This window comes from Monodon monoceros, unplaced genomic scaffold (assembly GCF_005190385.1).
Source record: "Monodon monoceros isolate NGI ecotype Baffin Bay Population unplaced genomic scaffold, NGI_Narwhal_1 Super_Scaffold_18, whole genome shotgun sequence".
In the NCBI taxonomy this organism is placed as follows: domain Eukaryota; kingdom Metazoa; phylum Chordata; class Mammalia; order Artiodactyla; family Monodontidae; genus Monodon; species Monodon monoceros.
Window position 1 is genome coordinate 27,567,905 of NW_021703774.1, and position 18,076 is coordinate 27,585,980.

Here is an 18,076-nt window from a genome sequence, read left to right on the forward strand (position 1 = left end):
AGCACACTAACTGTACATAGTAGGTACAAAAGTAAATATTTTTTGATTTGACTAGAATTATTTTGAAGAAGGTAAATGGTCTGAATCTTAAACAGGAAAACAAACACATCAGTTAAAAAAAATCATACGGAAGGCAGAATGGAAAATACCAAGCTATAAGGAAGTCTTCAGTGACAGGTTGCAGGGCTCTGCCCTGCCTTTCATGTTACACTGTTTAATCCACTGACTTTAATGAGGACACCAATGATACAATGATCAAATTTGCCTGTGACAAAAACCTGAGAGGACTAATTTATTATGGTGAAATGTTAAAAACAGAGTCCAAAAAGGTTCAAACAAGCTGATACCATAGGTCCAAACTAAAATGATCAAGTTTCAGAGAGACATGCAAATATCTGTATTTACTGCCCAATTGTAGGGCAGTAGACTTATGCCATTAGAGGTTTTAACTGAATTTAAGCTCACTAAGAGTTCACAATGAGACATGTTTGATAAACACATAACCCAAATGATAACTGGCTCTGAAGCTAGATTAATATAAGCTTAGATGACAGCTCCACTTCTATGTATTGCTGAGGTCATACCAAAAATATATTTAGTTATCATCATGACTCTTTAAAGCAACTAGATAAAATAGAACACAGGAGAGAGAAATGAGGATATAGAATGTGAATAATAATCATAACAGCATTAGTAAAAATAATAATTATTAATATTTATAGATCACTTATTAATGTCATGTACTGGGCTAAGAGATTATTACCTCAAGGTTTTTACAAAACACTATAAAGTGGTAATTTTTTCTATCCTCATTTTACAGATAAGAAAACTGAGGCTTGGGGGCTTCCCTGGTGGCGCAGTGGTTGGGAGTCTGCCTGCCGATGCAGGGGACACGGGTTCGTGCCCCGGTCTGGGAGGATCCCACATGCCGCAGAGCGGCTGGGCCCATGAGCCATGGCAAAAAAAAAAAAAAAAAAAGAAAACTGAGGCTTGGATATATTAAGTAATTTGATCAAGTTCACCGGGTAGTAGATATTAAGGTGAGAATTTGACTTTAGGCAATCTACTTTCAGGGTCTGAACTTCCTGCTACCTAACCACCCACCCATCCAGTTCCTGGGACCCTAATTGTATGCTAGGCACTGAAGCACTGGAATACAAAAGTGGATGTGACAAGTAAGAGTCTCTGACCTCAAACTTACATTCCAATGAAAAAGACAGATATTTTTAAGTAAAAAAAATAATAAAAAATTATAATAAGTTCCATGAAGGAAACAAGGTACTTTGAGAGAATAATGGAGCAGTGCAAGGGGATACACATTAATAGTTAGAGAAGTGAAGACATTTAAGCAGAAACCAAAGAAAGAGAAAGAGGTGGTTAAGCACAGGAAGAGTGAAGAAGAACATATAAGGCAGATGTTTGTCCAAAGGCCTTGGAATCTTTGAGAAGCTAAAGGAAAACCATGAGGCTCAAGTGAATGCAGAAAAGAAAAGTAGATAGGAAGAGTAGATGTTAAGACAATTGCGATCAGATTATGCAGGGCCTGGTAAGCTATGGAAAAGAGTTTGGATTTATATTTCTAAATGCAAATGGGAAGACACTCCAAGTTGTTAAATGGAAGAACAACATGATTCAGTTCACATCTGCCTTTGCTAATATGTTGTGTATGGACTGGGGGGGACATGACTTCATGAAGCTAATATCGTGGCAAGGAAAAAACAGATAACAAACACAATAAATGAGTAAGATGTGGAGTAAAATAAAGCAGAAAGGGGAAAGAGAGTACTGGGGGAGTGGTGTACAATTTAAAATAAGGTGGTCAGGGATGGGCTCACAGAGGAAATATGAAAGCAATTACTTGAAGGCATTAAGCTAGTGATCCATAAGGCTATCATAGGGAACAGTGTTCCAGGCAAAGGGAATAGCAAGAACAAAGGCCCTGAAGTGGGATTGTATCTGATGTGTTTGAGGAACAGCAAGGAAGCCAATGTGGCTAGAGCAGAGTGATGGAGGAGAAAAGTAGGAGATGAGGGGCAGAGAGGTAACAGGAGGACCAGACTGTGCAGTATCTTGTAGATCAATTGTGGGGACTTTGGCTTTTACCACGACTAAGGTAGGGAACCACTGGTAGTTGCAATCAGAAGAGGGACAAGATTTGTCTCTGCTCTCTGTGAAGGGACTAAAATGGGTTGAAGCACAGAAAAAAGGAAGCCAATTAGGACATTACTACGATAACACTGGTGAAAATGATAGTACCTTGAGCTAGAGTATAGCAGTGGATATAGCGGAAGAAGATATAGGGATGGCAAGCAAGCATCTGAAAAGATGTTTAATATCATTAATCATTAGGGAAATGCAAACTAAAGCCACAATGAGATATCATTATACACCTACCAGAATGGCAGCATATAAAAAGACTGATCAAACACTTTAAACAAATATAATTGCTGAAATATAAATATCATTATAAAAGAAGTTATTTTCATCCTGATTTTAAAACTTTCTAGGCAGAACACTCTTTGACATATATCGCAGAAATATTTTTTTGGATTTTTTTTCCTTTTCCTAAAGTAAAGGAAATAAAAGCAAAAATAAACAAATGGGACCTAATTAAACTTAAAAGCTTTTGCACAGCAAAAGAAACCATTGATAAAATAAAAAGACAAGCTACTGAATGGGAGAACATATTTGCAAATGATATGACCAATATAGGATTAATATCCAACACATATAAACAGCTCATACAACTCAACATCAAAAAAAAAAAAAAAAAAACAGCCTAATTAAAAAATGGGCAGAAAAACTGAATAGACATTTTTCCAAAGAGGAAATGCAGATGGCCAAGAGGCACATGAAAAGATGCTCAACATCACTAATTATCAGGGAAATGCAAATCAAAACTACAATGAGATAACACCTCATACCAGTAAGAATGGCTATAAACGAAAAGTCTACAAATAAGAAATATTGGCAAGGATGTGGAGGGAAGGGAACCTTTGTACACTGTTGATGGGCATATAAATTGGTGCAGCCAGTGTGGAAAACAATATGGAAGTTTCTCAAAAAGTTAAAACTACCATATGACCCAACAATTCCACTCCTGGGTATATATCTGAAAGAAACAAAAACACCAATTTGAAAACATACATGCACCCCAATGTTCACAGCAGCATTATTTATAATTGCTAAGACATGGAAACAACCTAAGTGTCTATTAACAGATGAATGGATAAAGATGTGGTATATATGTATATATATATATACATATTCACACAATGGAATAAAAAAGAATGAAATTTGATGGACATGGAAGCATTATGCTAAGTAAAATAAGTCAGAGAAAGACAAATACTGTATGATATTACTTATTTGTGGAATCTAAAAAATACAACAAACTAGTGAATATAACATAAAAGAAGCAGACTCACAGATATAGAGAATAAACTAGTGGTTACCAGTGCGGGGGCAATGTAGGTGTGTGGGGGGTGGGAGGTACACACTACTGAATGTAAGGTAGGCTCAAGGACGTATTGTACAACACGGGGAATAAAGCCAATATTCTGTAATAGCTGTAAATGGAAAGTAACCTTTTGAATTGTATAAAAGTAAAAACTTTAAAAAAACTTTCTGCCTGATATAGCACAACAAAGGTAAACTAGGAGTTAGAGGATCTGTCATCTAGTTTAGGTACTATTACTAATTATTTAAAGTTCATTCTTTAGTTCACTCAGGCATTCATTTACTCATTCATTGAACTAACAGATAAAACTTACGATAGGCCTTCTCTGAGCTGGATACCAGGGATACAATGATGAATAATATATGGACTCTGACTTCATAGTAGTTTACAGACACTTCTGGCAAATAATAGTTTTCTGGGGCTCAGTGTTTCTATCCTCATTTCTTATGCCTCCTTTTGCCCTCCAGGAGTATATGGAACAGTGTCTTTGCATATTCTGTCCCTTTTGCCTGAATGGCCTTCCCTTCCCACTCTCTCTGTTCCCCCTCCAGACTAGGTTGAAATATGAATTTCATGGTAGAATCTTTTTTTAAATAACAGCTTTATTGACATAATTTACATACAACTCTCCCATTAAAGTATATAGTTGAATGTGTTTTAGTATATTCAGAGTTGTGCAACCACCACCTTGATCAATTTTAGAACATTTTAACACCCCAAAAGAAACTCCATACCCATTAGCAGTACTCCCCATTTGCCCCCAACCCACTCAGCCCAAGCATCTACTAATCTTTCTGTCTCTATAGATTTGCCTATTCTGGACATTTCATATAAATTATACAATATGTTGTCTTTTGTGACAAGCTTCTTTCACTTAGCATAATGTTTTCAAAGTTCAGCCATGTTGCAGAATGTATCAGTACCTCATTCTTTTTTATTGCCAACATATAGCTGTATAGACACAGATATAGATAATCACATTTCATTTATCCATTTATTAGTTGAAAAACATTTGTGTTGTTGCCAGTTTGGGGCTATTATGAATAATGCTGATATGAACACTCATGAACATGTTTTTTTAAAAATAAATTTATTCATTTATTTTTGGGTGCATTGGGTCTTCGTTGCTGCCTGCGGGCTTTCTCTAGTCGCGCTGAGGAGGGGCTACTCTTCGTTGCAGTGTGTGGGCTTCTCATTGCGGTGGCTTCTCTTGTTGCAGAGCACAGGATCTAGGCACGCAGGCTTCAGTAGTAGTGGCACACGGGCTCACTAGTTGTGGCTCGCGGGCTCTAGAGCGCAGGCTCAGTAGTTGTGGCACATGGGCTTAGTTGCTCCACGGCATGTGGGATCTTCCCGGACCAGTGCTTGAACCCGTGTCTCCTGCATTGGCAGGTGGATTCTTAACCACTGACCCACCAGGGATGTCCCTCATGAACATGTTTTTGTGTGGACATGTTTCATTTCTCGTGGGTATAGACCTAGTAGTAGAATTGCGGGGTAACTTTTGAGAAACTGTCAGACTATTTTCCAAAGCAGCTGCATAGTTTATAATCCTGCCAGCAGTGTGAGGCTCCAATTTCTCCACATCCTCGTCAACACTTGTTATTATCTATCTTTTTGATTATAGCCATCCTAGCAGGTGTGAAGTAGTATCTCATTTTCGGTTTGATTTGCATTTCTGTGATAGCTAATGATGATGAGCATCCTTTCATGTGCTTATTTGCCATTTGTATATCTTCTTTGGAAAAGTATCTATGAAGATTCTTTGCCTGCTTTGGAAATGGTTTATCTTTTTATTATTAAACTGTAAGCCTGCTTTATACATCCTAGGAACAAGTCTCTTATCAGATAGGTAATTTGTAAAAATTTTCTCCCATTCTGTGGGGCTTTTTTCCACTTTCTTGATGATGTCCTTTGAAGCACAGAAGTTTTTAATTTTGATGATATCCAAGTTATCTATTTTTTTCTATGGTTGCTTATGCTTTTGGTGTCATATCCAAGAAAACCATTGCCTAGTCCAAGTTCACAAAGATTTTTGCCTGTCTTCTTCCAAGAGTTTTGTAAGCTTAGCTCTTACAGTCACGTCTTTCTATCTACTTTGAATTAATTTTTATATATAATATAAGGTAGGGGCCCAACTTCATCCTTTTACATGTGGATATCCAGTTTTCCCAGCACCATTAGTTGAAAAACTATTTTTCACCCATTGAATTTTCTTATTTTCCATGTTGAAAACTGATTGACTGTTGTGTAAAATCTTTTTGAATTCTCTCCCACCAAAGTAAGCTACCCTTCCACTGAGCCCTCATCTTATCACATTCAACTTTCTCAACAGACCATAAGAGTTGTATGAGCAATACATATATTTTATTTTTCAATGCAACCCCAGCGCCTATTTGTTAGTGACACCTAATAGGTTACCAGTAACTATTAGTTAGATAAATGAATGCATTAAAATGAGGTATTAACTCTCAGCTTACTCACAGTCTAATCATTTATGAAATGAAGGGGCCAAACTAAGTCATTAAAGTCTTTTTGGGTCTCAGTACCCACCAAGCTACTGCCCTTTACTATCTGATGTCCTCCCTTTGATCCTTCATATGAAGCCACTGAAACAAGGGAGACTAAAGATAAAAATTACCTTCATGAATTTTATTGCTATGTGGTTAGAAAGCATCTTCTGAAAAATGCCAAGCTATATTAAGTTACTCTTAACAACCAGCAATGGTTGGGGGAAACGGGGGTGGCGAAAAGGAGCTATAGCAATTACAGTTTAAAAAAATCCATGATTATGGATCCCTCCTGAAAATACGGATAGAATATAATGATGGATCTGTGGTCATGTTGGCCCCTTCTAAGTTATAGTTGAATGTGAAACAGTAAATAGAGGTGAAAGCCCAGTTGTTCTTAGTGTAAATGTCTTTAGAATGCCTTCTAAAATCTTTCTCATTTTCTCTTCCTACTTTGTTTTTTTCCTTTTCCTCTACTCTCCTTTTCTTGTTTTTATAACTGGAACAACTCAAGAGTCCTTTGTTCTCTCCTGGCTGATGAAGTAAGTCAAAGGTATCCTAAATTCAGCATTTAGAGACTTCAGGCTCTGCTCAAGAAAAGCCTGCTTATCAGTAAGTCACACTTCTTATATTATGTATTAGTGAGACATATGTGCCATGTATCTATATATATATACACACATATATACAAATATCTGTATATATACACACACACAAAGATATTTGTCCTTAGATTTTTAAATATATAAATAGATATTTGATTCATCCATTTGCCTAAATCCCCTTTTAGACCAAAACATCTGGCTCTTGATATATAAGCCCTTAAACAGCTTCAATCACTGTACACACAGTGGACTTTCAATTACTTAGGGAAGAAACACTGCCCCAGCCCTATTTTTCTATGATAAACGTAAGTGTAGAGACAAGTTGAAAATGACACCCTAAAGTTTCTAATTCAAATTAGGATATGACAATTACCTCTCAGGATGAGATTATCATATTAAGTGAAGTAAGACAGAGAAAGACAATTATCATATGATATTGTTCATATGTGGAATCTAAAAAAATAATACAAATGAACTTATTTACAAAACAGAAACAGACTCACAGACATAGAAAACAAATTTATGGTTACCAAAGGGGAAAGCAGGGGAGGGATAAATTAGGAGTTTGGGATTAAAATGTACATACGACTACATGTACAGATAACCAACAATGACCTACTGTATAGCATATCTCATAATAACCTATAATGGGAAAGAATCTATATATAACTATATATGTAGTTATATATATATATATATATAACTGAATCACTTTGCCACACACCTGAAACTAACACATTGTAAATCAACTATATTTCAATAAATTTTTTTAAATGAGTGAATTCAGATTTCTATGCAGATAATTCTGAACAAGTGAAAGAAGGACCCAAAAGAAAAGGTAGTACTTGCAATGATGGGACAATCTTTCATGTCAAAGAATTCAACAGTTCTTTCTCCTCCATCTTCTTAAGATTTCCCTAAAAGTTTTTACCTCCCCCTTTTCCTTGGCTGCCACTTTCTCTAAGACACGAGCATTCCCTTGTACTTTATGGGGAACTTTCAACCACAGTGGACTCATGACTTCTGAAGCCAGGCCAATGCTATTACTTGCATGTTTTATTACCATGGCTGGGGGGGGGGCGGTGGTGACAGGGGGTGGAGGGGAAGAAGAAAGAAAGAGAGACAGGATGAATATGAATGAATATCAGAACTTCAGTTGTAAGTAGAGAGATTCTATACAGAAAAGAATTTTCTATTCTCCACAGGGAATGCCAAAAATTCTCAGGGAAGTCAGAAAGCAGGTCAGAAATAAGGACACTGCTGCTTTCTTGTCTTTTCTTTAAAATCTAAATGTTACTGTAAGTGATCCACTTAATTATAGATGTTAACACCAAGAAGGGTTAAATTACCTTGACCATCTCTTAAGAATAGTAGCATGAAAATCTAAACATCTTGCAATTTATTAATAGTCATGAGCAGCCTGCAGTTATATCTAGAATCTATGTCTAGGGCAGCCTCTCACATTGTACTCCAATGAGGGTCAGGGGAACATGCCAGGGATATGTGAAATCTCTAAGAGAATTAAAAACTTGTTCTCATTCTGATGATTAAAAAATCAAAATACAAAAAAAATGATCATATTCTAGGTCATCCAGATCCAGAATTGCCACAGCATTTCATTCCATGGCTGTATTTATGAGAGCACCAAGGAAAAACTGAAAGTGAAAGCATTAACTATTAATGCCATTTTCCTCCAAAGGAGTTACCAATTTATTCCCAGGGGTCATGGGTTCACACAGCTATGAAACTCTGACTAAGGGTATTTAATTCTGCAGGCTTCCTGAAAAGTGACTACTCTTCCAAAATACTATCTTGGGCAGTTTGCTGTTGCCTAAAATCCTTCCAATAGAACTTCATTCTTAATTCAGACTAGGACTTTAATCCTTATTGCAGATTAAATGGTATCTGTCTTGTAATTAAATTCAACTGTTTAAAAGGCTAGATGTTTTATTGTTCTACTATTCATCATAATGAAAAGAATATAATCTAAAACTGATGACAGTAAAATTTCATTCTTATTATAACAGAAGTGTCATTTTTATAAAATCAGAGTGAATGGGAAATTTGGAATGACACTTGAGACTCCATGTAATTTTACTGATTTTATTAATACTTAATTCATAAGTAAGAACAACAGAGAAATATTTCCTATGTTTCTGAAAACACAGGCATTTAGACATAAAGAAAACCTTAGCTTTCACTTGTCCAAGCTTCTCATTTCACTGGGAAAGAAAATGAGGCTCTGAGAGGTTTGCTCAGGAAGTTAGCTGAAAAGTCAAATTAAGTCTTTGGACTCACAGTCCACAGGTAAAATACTACCCTGTACACTCTGTGTTTCACCTTCCATTATTAGTCATGTGCAAATCTTCTACAAATCGTTAAAGTAACTGTCAATTCTTTTATTTCTAGAAAACTAATCCTACTTGATTCTAACACTGTTAATAAGATGGCATTTTGTTGTATGTCATCTGAAAATGATGTTGAAAATCTTAAAATTGTCTCATTACATAGAAAACACTACAAAGGAAACGAAAAACTTATGCAAATATTCCCAAAATGTAATACAACTTCTGTGCCTGACTGTAAGACATGCAGCATGTTATAAGTAGGCAATTACTTGGGATTCTGAACCTTATAGAAGACTTTTTTCTATGAGCAATCTTTTATAACAGAGATGTGGCACTTCAGATACTGAGGTCAGTGATACAAGTATGCTATGGAATCAAAAAACACATGCATTCCTTGAACACCTCCTCCTTCCCCTGTGCGCCTATCCCCATTCCTTTGCTCAAGCTGCCATTTTCCAACCTAAATGCCTTCGTCTCCCATCTATGGTGGGCAACATCCTTACCATCCTTCAAGTTTGTCCTCTCTCCTTCTCCTAAATCATCTTACCCTTCGGTAGTTTGCTAATGATAGTTATTATGTTCTTTGACATATATTTATTTGCAAACCTGTCTTACATACTCCCTTTTTTTAAGAACAGAAGTTCATTCTAGGCCAGCATAGTGCATGCAATATATGGTTACTGAGTTAAAAAAAAAACGAGTGAAACTTAGGGCAAAAGGATTCTAAATTTATAACAGTATCTGTTCTCTTCAAAATATGACTTATCACTTTCCTTTGAAAGTACATGTAAATGGCCATATTAAAGTGATCTATGAAGAGAAGGCAGCAACACGTAAAATGCTTAAGATATTGTTAAGTGGAAAAAGTAAAAACCATAATTACATCTATGCTATGTTTACTACTTGAAAATATTATATATGCATATGGACAAAAAGTAGAAGGTAAAACAGAAAAATGAAAACAATTTGCTCTGTTGGGTGGTGGAATTATTGGCTTCTGTGAATGTGTCTATGTTTATACAATAAATATTTTTTAAAATGTATACATATGTAGTAATTAGTAATATTTATACTGGATATTGGTACTAATATTTATGGACTATAAAACAAAAAAGCATCTGTAGCTGTCCTATGTCTAATACCACTCAGTTTGCCAGCCTGCATGGAAACATATTCAAAGAACTGCTGCCACCTGGTAGTCACCATAATTGCAGACTTGGTAATCAGAGAAGGTAACCGGTAAGGTTAGAAGGCTGGGTCAACTTTTAAGGTCAAAATAAGCATGCACAAATTTTTTAAGGACCGAAATATGAATCATCCACTGAAATTGAAATACGGCAAAACCTGTATTTCTTTAGGACCAATAGTTGATGAATCTTATGACTTCCTTAAAACACAAAAATATTTCTTGACTTCACTTTACAGTTTTATATTCCTATCCAAAGGCACACATTTATTTCTAAATATTTATCCCATAAGGCGTATTATTTCTAAAATGGCTTGTTCTGTTTCTTATTTGTGCCCTTATCTCTAAATAGCCCTATATTGCTACTTTCATATATATTGTTTCTGTGCATATTTGATTTTTTAAAAAATATATTATTATGGTGAATAGCATTATCATCTTTGCTGGAAAATCAAATGACTTTTTTGAACATACGAATTTCCATGGTGGTTTTATGAATGAGATATACATATACTGCCACCTAAAACCATGGCCCAAATCATTATTAAAGTTACTAATGCTAAATGCCCCAAGGATCTGCAACTTGGTATTATTCACTGGATTGATTTGGAACTGTTTCTTTGTTCAAAAAAATCAAACTCAATTTTTTACTGCTAATTTTCTGACCTTACAAACATAATTATAATCTTAAACAGAGAAATTAACTTTATGTGGTGTTTTAGAAAAATAATAAGTTGATAACATTTTATAAAATGGAGATATTTTAAATTATTTACGAAATCCTATTTGTTCCATTCAAGCATCACACAGCACAAGAACAAAAGAAGCTGATTTATTAGACATATGCCAGGGTGAAGAATTTTCTCAGAATTCTTGGTTAGCCTGTGATAAGAACACAAATTTATCTAAGTATGATGAACAATGCTTTAGGGCATACTTAGGGAAGATGCTATTTAAAAAAAAAAAAAGCTTTATTGCATCACACACATGGAACCAGATTCTCCCTCTTATGGGCTGTAGCCAGCATGAAGTTCACACTACATTAATTTGCACTTGTCGATATGCTACTTTGCAAGTATTTTTAAGGCATGTTCAAATGTGTACTCTGTCTCTTAAACTAGAATATAAACCCCCTAAGGGCAGGACCTGGGTCTTCTAGCTATCACCCCACAGTGCCTAGCGTTCTGGTCTGGGCAGGCCAAGCCCTCTCGAATGGCTGTGGTCTGAGTGAGAAGCAGGGAAACGAATGTGCTAAGCCTCCAGCACTGAAAGACGGTGTGAAGAACACTGGAGAGCAACTCTGTCATCACCAGGACCAAGTGATTACATGTACTATCGGCATGCCCAAGTGGCCCAATCCCAGTCATTTTTTAGAGATAGAAGTGAGACTGCAGGTGGTAGTTGGATAGTTTCTGAAGTCTAGCTCTCAGAAGCCATCCATTATCTCAATATATTCCCCAAAAGCCTTCTGAAGAGAGTATACAGCATTACAGACACATAAGACAGAACAGAGATGAACGGGATTTTTCTTTAATCTGTAGTTGCTAAATTACGAGTAGAAAAGACAAATATCACTACTAGCCAGTTTAACACAGTGAAATATTCCTAGGATGTTTCCAGAATCAAATAAAAGACAATGGACCTCAGAGGTCCATTAGCTGGGTCTTTAGGTAAAGCATATTACAGCTACTGTTTAAAACTAAAAATTTCAGGGAAGAAACTTCCATGGCCTGTTGTAGCAATCTATTTCAATCTCCTTACTGTCAGAAAGTTATTTCAGGCTGCTGTGATTTCCAGTTGCTGTGATTAAATCTCTTTGTTCTTATTCTTTCCATACTAAAGATTGAGAACAGGTGTTTAACTTTCTCCTTGAAATTATCTGTCAAGTCCTTAAAGACAGTGAAGCAATGCTTTAGTCTTCTCTAAGTAGAAAGGTACAATTCTTCAACTTTTCTTTATTACTTTTATTTCTCTGGCCTTACGTAGGACTTAACCTTTAGGACGTGTTGGGCTTCCTCTCATATTTACACAAAGCCATACAAAATAGCTGTACTACTCCCAACAATCTAATTCATTCAACTGAACTTAGGAAATAACTCCTGTGTTGATACAGTCCACATTTTTTAATGTCAGCATTAAAGTGTGGCGTCATACTGCTGTAGGTACGAGCAACACTCAAACCTTTTTTTGTGCTAATTTTCTAGCCAAAATTTTCTGATCTATTTCTTTTGTATATGTGCTCTAGCCTTAAATATTTGCTTTGATTACCCCCTTCAGGTAATTTTGAACTTCAACGTTTCCTACTCAGTATTAGCCACAACTCCAAAGTTATAAATTACACAATACTGATAAGAAAGTCTTTTTATCTCTGAAAGAAATTGAACCAACCTAAAAATGTTGTAATATAAAACAATTTATTTATGTATATGTGTATTCTCATCCAAGCCAGTTTTTAAGCCATGTGCCACTAATAATAAGATAATAAGACTATAACCAATCATATATTCACCTGCTGATGCCATTAGATGATTAAGGGACCAGGGATTAGGCACATTTTCTGTATTTCAAAATACTCTAAAACCATTAAGTTATAATTTAAGATTGATAAGTCTTCAATCTCAGAACTCCACATTCTAGCAGGGCAGGGGAAACAAAGTTTTATCTTTATACTCAGGGCAGGGGTTGGCAAGCTTTTTCTCTAAAGGCTCAGATAGTATTTCAGTCATGGTGGGCTATGGGGTCTCTGCCACAACTTCTCAGCTCTGCCTTTGTAGCAGGAAAGCAGCCGTAGACAATACATCAACAAATGAGTGTCGCTGTCCTCTTCTACAACTTTATTTGTAAAAACAGACTGCAGGTCAGATTTGGCCCATACTCTGTAGCTGGCCAGCCTTCTTTCACAGATACAGGACACCTGCGCATGTTAAACACACACTCATATCTGCATATGTAAGTAGGAGTATATATGTGTGCGTTAGCACACCAAATCTCTGTCTGTCTATCCCCATAGCCATGGTGGCTTCTTGGGCATGTGATCAGTGTGCTCATACAGGGCCCTGTGTTTAGAAGGGCCCTGAACTTGCAGTTTAATGCTCTGTGGTCAACGTCTTAAAATTCTTAATGATTTTATATTGGAATTTGTGGTTTTATAGGTGAAGTCTGATGGTACAATGGAAGCCCCAGTCACATCTGTGGTCTTGTCTCTCCACTGACTCATGGCAGCCCTGGGGCACTTCTTGGACACTTGTTCCCTTCTAGCTTCCTCTTCCTGGCCCCTGCCTTGGGACCTTGCTGCTCTCCATGTTGGGTGGGACCAGGTCATGGCAGTGTTAGGAGGAGGCATTCGTTCTGCCGTTACCCTTTACCTCTGGCAGGAGCCTGGATGTGAGCCTGGGAAAGGTTGGGTTGAGTGTGTACACCCCTAACGCCTGAGGGTAGGACATGGAGTTGACTATCCCTCCTCCCGCCTGGAAGCACTACAGCACACTCAACGGACTCAGCATGGAGCCTCTGCCCACTCTGACCCCTGTACCAAGTGTCTCCCTGTGTGGAGGCTGCAGTCTCTAGGGGGCTGCCCAGCTGACCACCTTGGGATGGAGAAGACTGACTCTCTCCCCTCCCCACCAGGGCATGGTGTATGGGTTCTGTGGCTAGTGACATGGAGAACCTAGAAACCATGGATTCATCTGTACACTCAGTCATGGGGCACCTATGGGAGTCTGCGTTCCCCCCACCATGAATATCCCTGTGCTGGAGGGAGTCCAACATTAAATAGCAAATAAAAACACCACGACATTCAGAGGGAGGGAGGAAGAGGGAGAAGGGGAGAGAGAGAGAGAGAGTGAGAGAGAGAGGAAGGGCTGCCTGCAGGATAGAGGAAAACGTTTTGTAATTCAGTACCTTTAACATCACTTTTTTCCTGCTTTTTGAACAAAGGGCCCTGTGTTTTCATTTGGTACTAGGCCCTGATCAAAGATTAGTGGCTGTAAAGAATCATCTTCTGCGACTCATCTACCAAAATGGAAGCTAATAAAGAAAATTCCACTTATGCATCACTCATTTCAGAGTCAGCTAACCTTCATACCGCCAGGGTAATAACAGGTTTCCTGCAGCCTTCCTAAATGTTAAATGTAAGGCTCTGAAATTAATTATGTATTTTGGATTTCAGTCTAAGGGCCTCCTTTCAGAATATGATGATTGGGGTTGCTGCAAGGTAGCCATTTCCTTCAGACAGTTTGCTACAGGATTAACTCATTTCCTTAGAATGGTGATGAGGTACCCTATAAATATAAAGCACAATCAAAACATTATGCATGAAATTTATTGATAACAACAAAGAAAGTTGAAACTTTTCTGAGATTTCCCTTTATTTCCTATTAAAGAAGGTAACACCATAACATTCTAACATACAAAAACGTGGGTTTCCCTGATTTGAATAAACTAACTGTAAAACAAACACTGTAGAGATGGTATTTGAATATGGGTTGGGCATTATAGGATATTAAAGAATTATTAATATTTTTAGGTATGATGATGACATAGTGATTGTGAAAAAAATCCTTCGTAGATGCACACTGAAGCATTTATGGGTAATAACACAATGTCTGAGATCTGCTTTACATACTTCAGCAAAAGCAGAAGAGAGGGAAGACAGAAGAGGAAGAGGAAGAGAAGATGGAGAAGAAAAGGATGACAAAGATGACAAAGAAGATGAAGATGACAATGAAGGTGAAGATGAAGGAGAGAAAAAAATGTGAGGTAGATGGAATAGGATTGGCAAAATGACGAGCCTAGGTGATGGAGATGTGGGAATTCATTATAATAGTCTCTTTATCTTCATATATGTCTTTAAATTCCCATAATGGAGTGTGTGTATATGTATAACTGTTGTCTACAAAAAATTTCTAATAAAAATCAGGGCACAGATTTTTCATTCTCCTTCATACCAAATGTCTTTTTTTTTTTTTTTTTAGTGCGAGAAGCATCCTCTGAGGCTGACAAGAGCTCTCTAAACTGAAGAGATACAAAGGAGTTGATGGGAAGGATAATCTGCCCATCAGTTCCTAACACAATAAAAAAAAAAGAAAAGAAAAGGAGAAAATGGGAGCAAGAGATTGCCATTGTTACTCTCCTAACCTTTCCTTCTAATTATGCCAGAGTCAAGGCTTGGGTCACAAGGAAAATGATTTGGGTGGTCAACCATTTGCCCTCTTTTGTATACATCAAAAAGCTCTTGTTCTCACCACATTCCAATCTGACAGATTCCCATCTACTTTAAAAATGTAAGAAGCCAGATTAACAAAAATATAAATAAAATGACTATATTACAAGGAACCCCCTTTTTTGTAAACATAGAGATAGCCTTCTTGTTATTCTGAATTACATGATATGTAACACTTTAAAAGTAAAATACACTTTATATTATTATAGGTACTTCAGATAAACATTCAACATGCCCAGCTTTTAAAAGTTAAATGTAAATTTCTCTCTTGAGTGCAGATGGTGGCCAAGCAAAGTAGCTCTTCAGTCATAAAGACAGAAGGTCAGGTCATGGCTGAAAGACCAAAGAACAATTGCTGCTTTGCTACTCCAGATCATCAATGGAATGAGACACCACTACTTTCTTTTTTTTTGAAACTGTCTATTCAATACAAAATAGTTACAAGGAGTACCTATAAGATTTCCTCAAATTATGTCCAAGAAAAAATACTAATAAGCACATCACATCTCTGACGTCCTAAAAAGGCACATCTCTAACTAAAAATAATACTAAAATCATTATAAAAACTGTCAGTGTTTCCCTATTTAGCAGGAAATATTTACAAATGAAAACTGCTCCTTTTATAATCCTGCAACTTTAGCCTCCACCTCATTAGTGGTTAATTAAAATGAGATATAGCACTAAAAGACAAATATTACAAATACTTCTACACACGTTATTCATTTACAAGGGATATTATAATCTTATTATTCCTATAGTGTTCTTTCTCCTAGAATATTAAAATGTAATTTTTAAATAACTCAGAGACTCTTCCTTACTGTATTTTTCCAGTTAGTCCAAAATGTTATGCTGGCAGATGCTACAGAATAACAGAAAAGGTATATAATAATGCGTAAGCATGCCAATATGATACTTTTTTTAAAAAGTCGTATAATATATCAGAAAAGGAAAGTTCTGTGTTGGTTAGTAATCCTAGATCTTCAGTTCCTGATAGAAAGGATTTTTAATTCCACTATCAGGCACGCCCCCAACTGGATGGAATGAAATATCAACAGTTTCATTATTTGTACATGTTAACAAGGAAAATTCTTCTGAGAATTTAAAACTCTTTAGAACACTTTGAATATAGTGATACAAAAGCATAATTTGATTTTGGTTGTTTAGATTTTAATTTAATGCCAGGGATTTCAGCTACAACTTGAAAAACTTTTTGTACTAAATTTCATTATCACTTTCATTTTCAATACTTTTCCCAATTGTCTTTGCATCATTTGCATAGAAGAGTTGATTGGGCTGAAAGGGAGATATGTTGGAAAATACGGTAAAAAGTGTTGAACTAGAAATATATTTCAAAAAAATTTATTTAGGACTACCCACTTTTAAACCATAGTGATTTCTTTAAAATAATGGCACTGAAAACTCAGTCTTATTTTAATTGAATAGATTTCTCAACCTGCTTTCACTGAATAAAAAGAATGAAAGCGTTCAATGTTTTGTACTATAACAAAATTAGAAAATCAAAAGTCAGCCTATTAGAACTGCCTCTCTAAAAACTTTATCCATGTTGTCAATTAAAATTGAAGTATCTACATGATCTCAACAAAGATGTAATGTAAAACATCTGTTCAAACTGAAACTGAAGTAAGTAGCAGTTTTTTTCCTAACATTTCCAATTTTACTGTATTTAGGTTTCCTGAGCAAACGTATTCATGGTTATCTTAGTTAAAACTGGTTTCACTCTGCCAACGATCAATTTGATTGACATATTTACATATCAACTCATCTCATCTCACAAATTTTAAACTTTTTCACTTAAAATTGGATTCAAGTTGGCATCTTTAAAGAACTTTATGTACATATATTTTAGGTTCAAAATGAACATTAGAACATTTTCTTTTACTTTTGTAAGTAATAGATACACATATCCAAATGTATATTTATGACCTGTCAGATTGTAATTTCATATGCATGCAGTTGTATTCGCACAATTTCATGTGAAAGGTGATAATTTTAGGCAACTGTAGATGAAATTCTTTTAACAGTATAAATTGGATCATTCCATTAGTTAGAAACAATATAATAGAAATGAATGACTTAGGAATAAAACCATAACCATTTCAGAAAAAAACATTAGTTATGTCTTTAATTGCTGCAGTTACGCTTGTATCAAATCTTACCTGATCTTTAATTTCAAGATCCCTTTTAGTTTTTGTTCTGTACTCTCTGTGCTCCTTTTCTGCCTCATCCTTCTCCATTTTGGTTTTATTCAATTGATAGCGCATTTCTCCACACACCTGTTAGATTATAAAAACTAGATCAATAGCTGCTGGAATCTACCAGGCAAGGCCTGCAATTAGATCTTTTGGTGCCCCCTAGAGGTCATATAAATAAAACACAATAGAACTTTTCTAAGAATGCCATTTTCTATTAGCATATTCAATATATTCTGTTAAGATGTGGAGGCAATATCAGATGTTATTGAGTCTTACAATTTCAAATGACAGATAAAGAAATGCATAACCAGGGAATTTAAATGATATATACAAGATTTTTCATGTAAAATAATAGTTTCAATTGCATATTATCTAAAATGCACTATCATCTTGCTTTTAACTAGGTAAAATTAGTAATTAAAATATTAAGCTATGTCATTATTCATTCAAATTGTCATGGTTATATAGATACTCTATATTAAAAACTTTCCTTTAAACTCGTTATCAGTTAGGCTTTTATTTAAGGAAATTTA

At 35.8% G+C, this 18,076-nt stretch overlaps 1 protein-coding gene across 9 annotated transcripts in view; it reads right to left on the reverse strand.

Annotated features, from left to right (window-relative positions):
- The window catches only part of SDCCAG8 (serologically defined colon cancer antigen 8), a 259,213-nt gene that overhangs the window by 149,955 nt on the left and 91,182 nt on the right, over positions 1 to 18,076 (reverse strand). For all 9 annotated transcript variants that reach the window (XM_029227094.1, XM_029227092.1, XM_029227090.1 and 6 more), the window contains one exon: positions 17,508 to 17,624. In XM_029227094.1, coding sequence (XP_029082927.1) covers positions 17,508 to 17,624 — 117 coding nt within the window. The remainder of the gene's footprint in view (positions 1 to 17,507; positions 17,625 to 18,076) is intronic.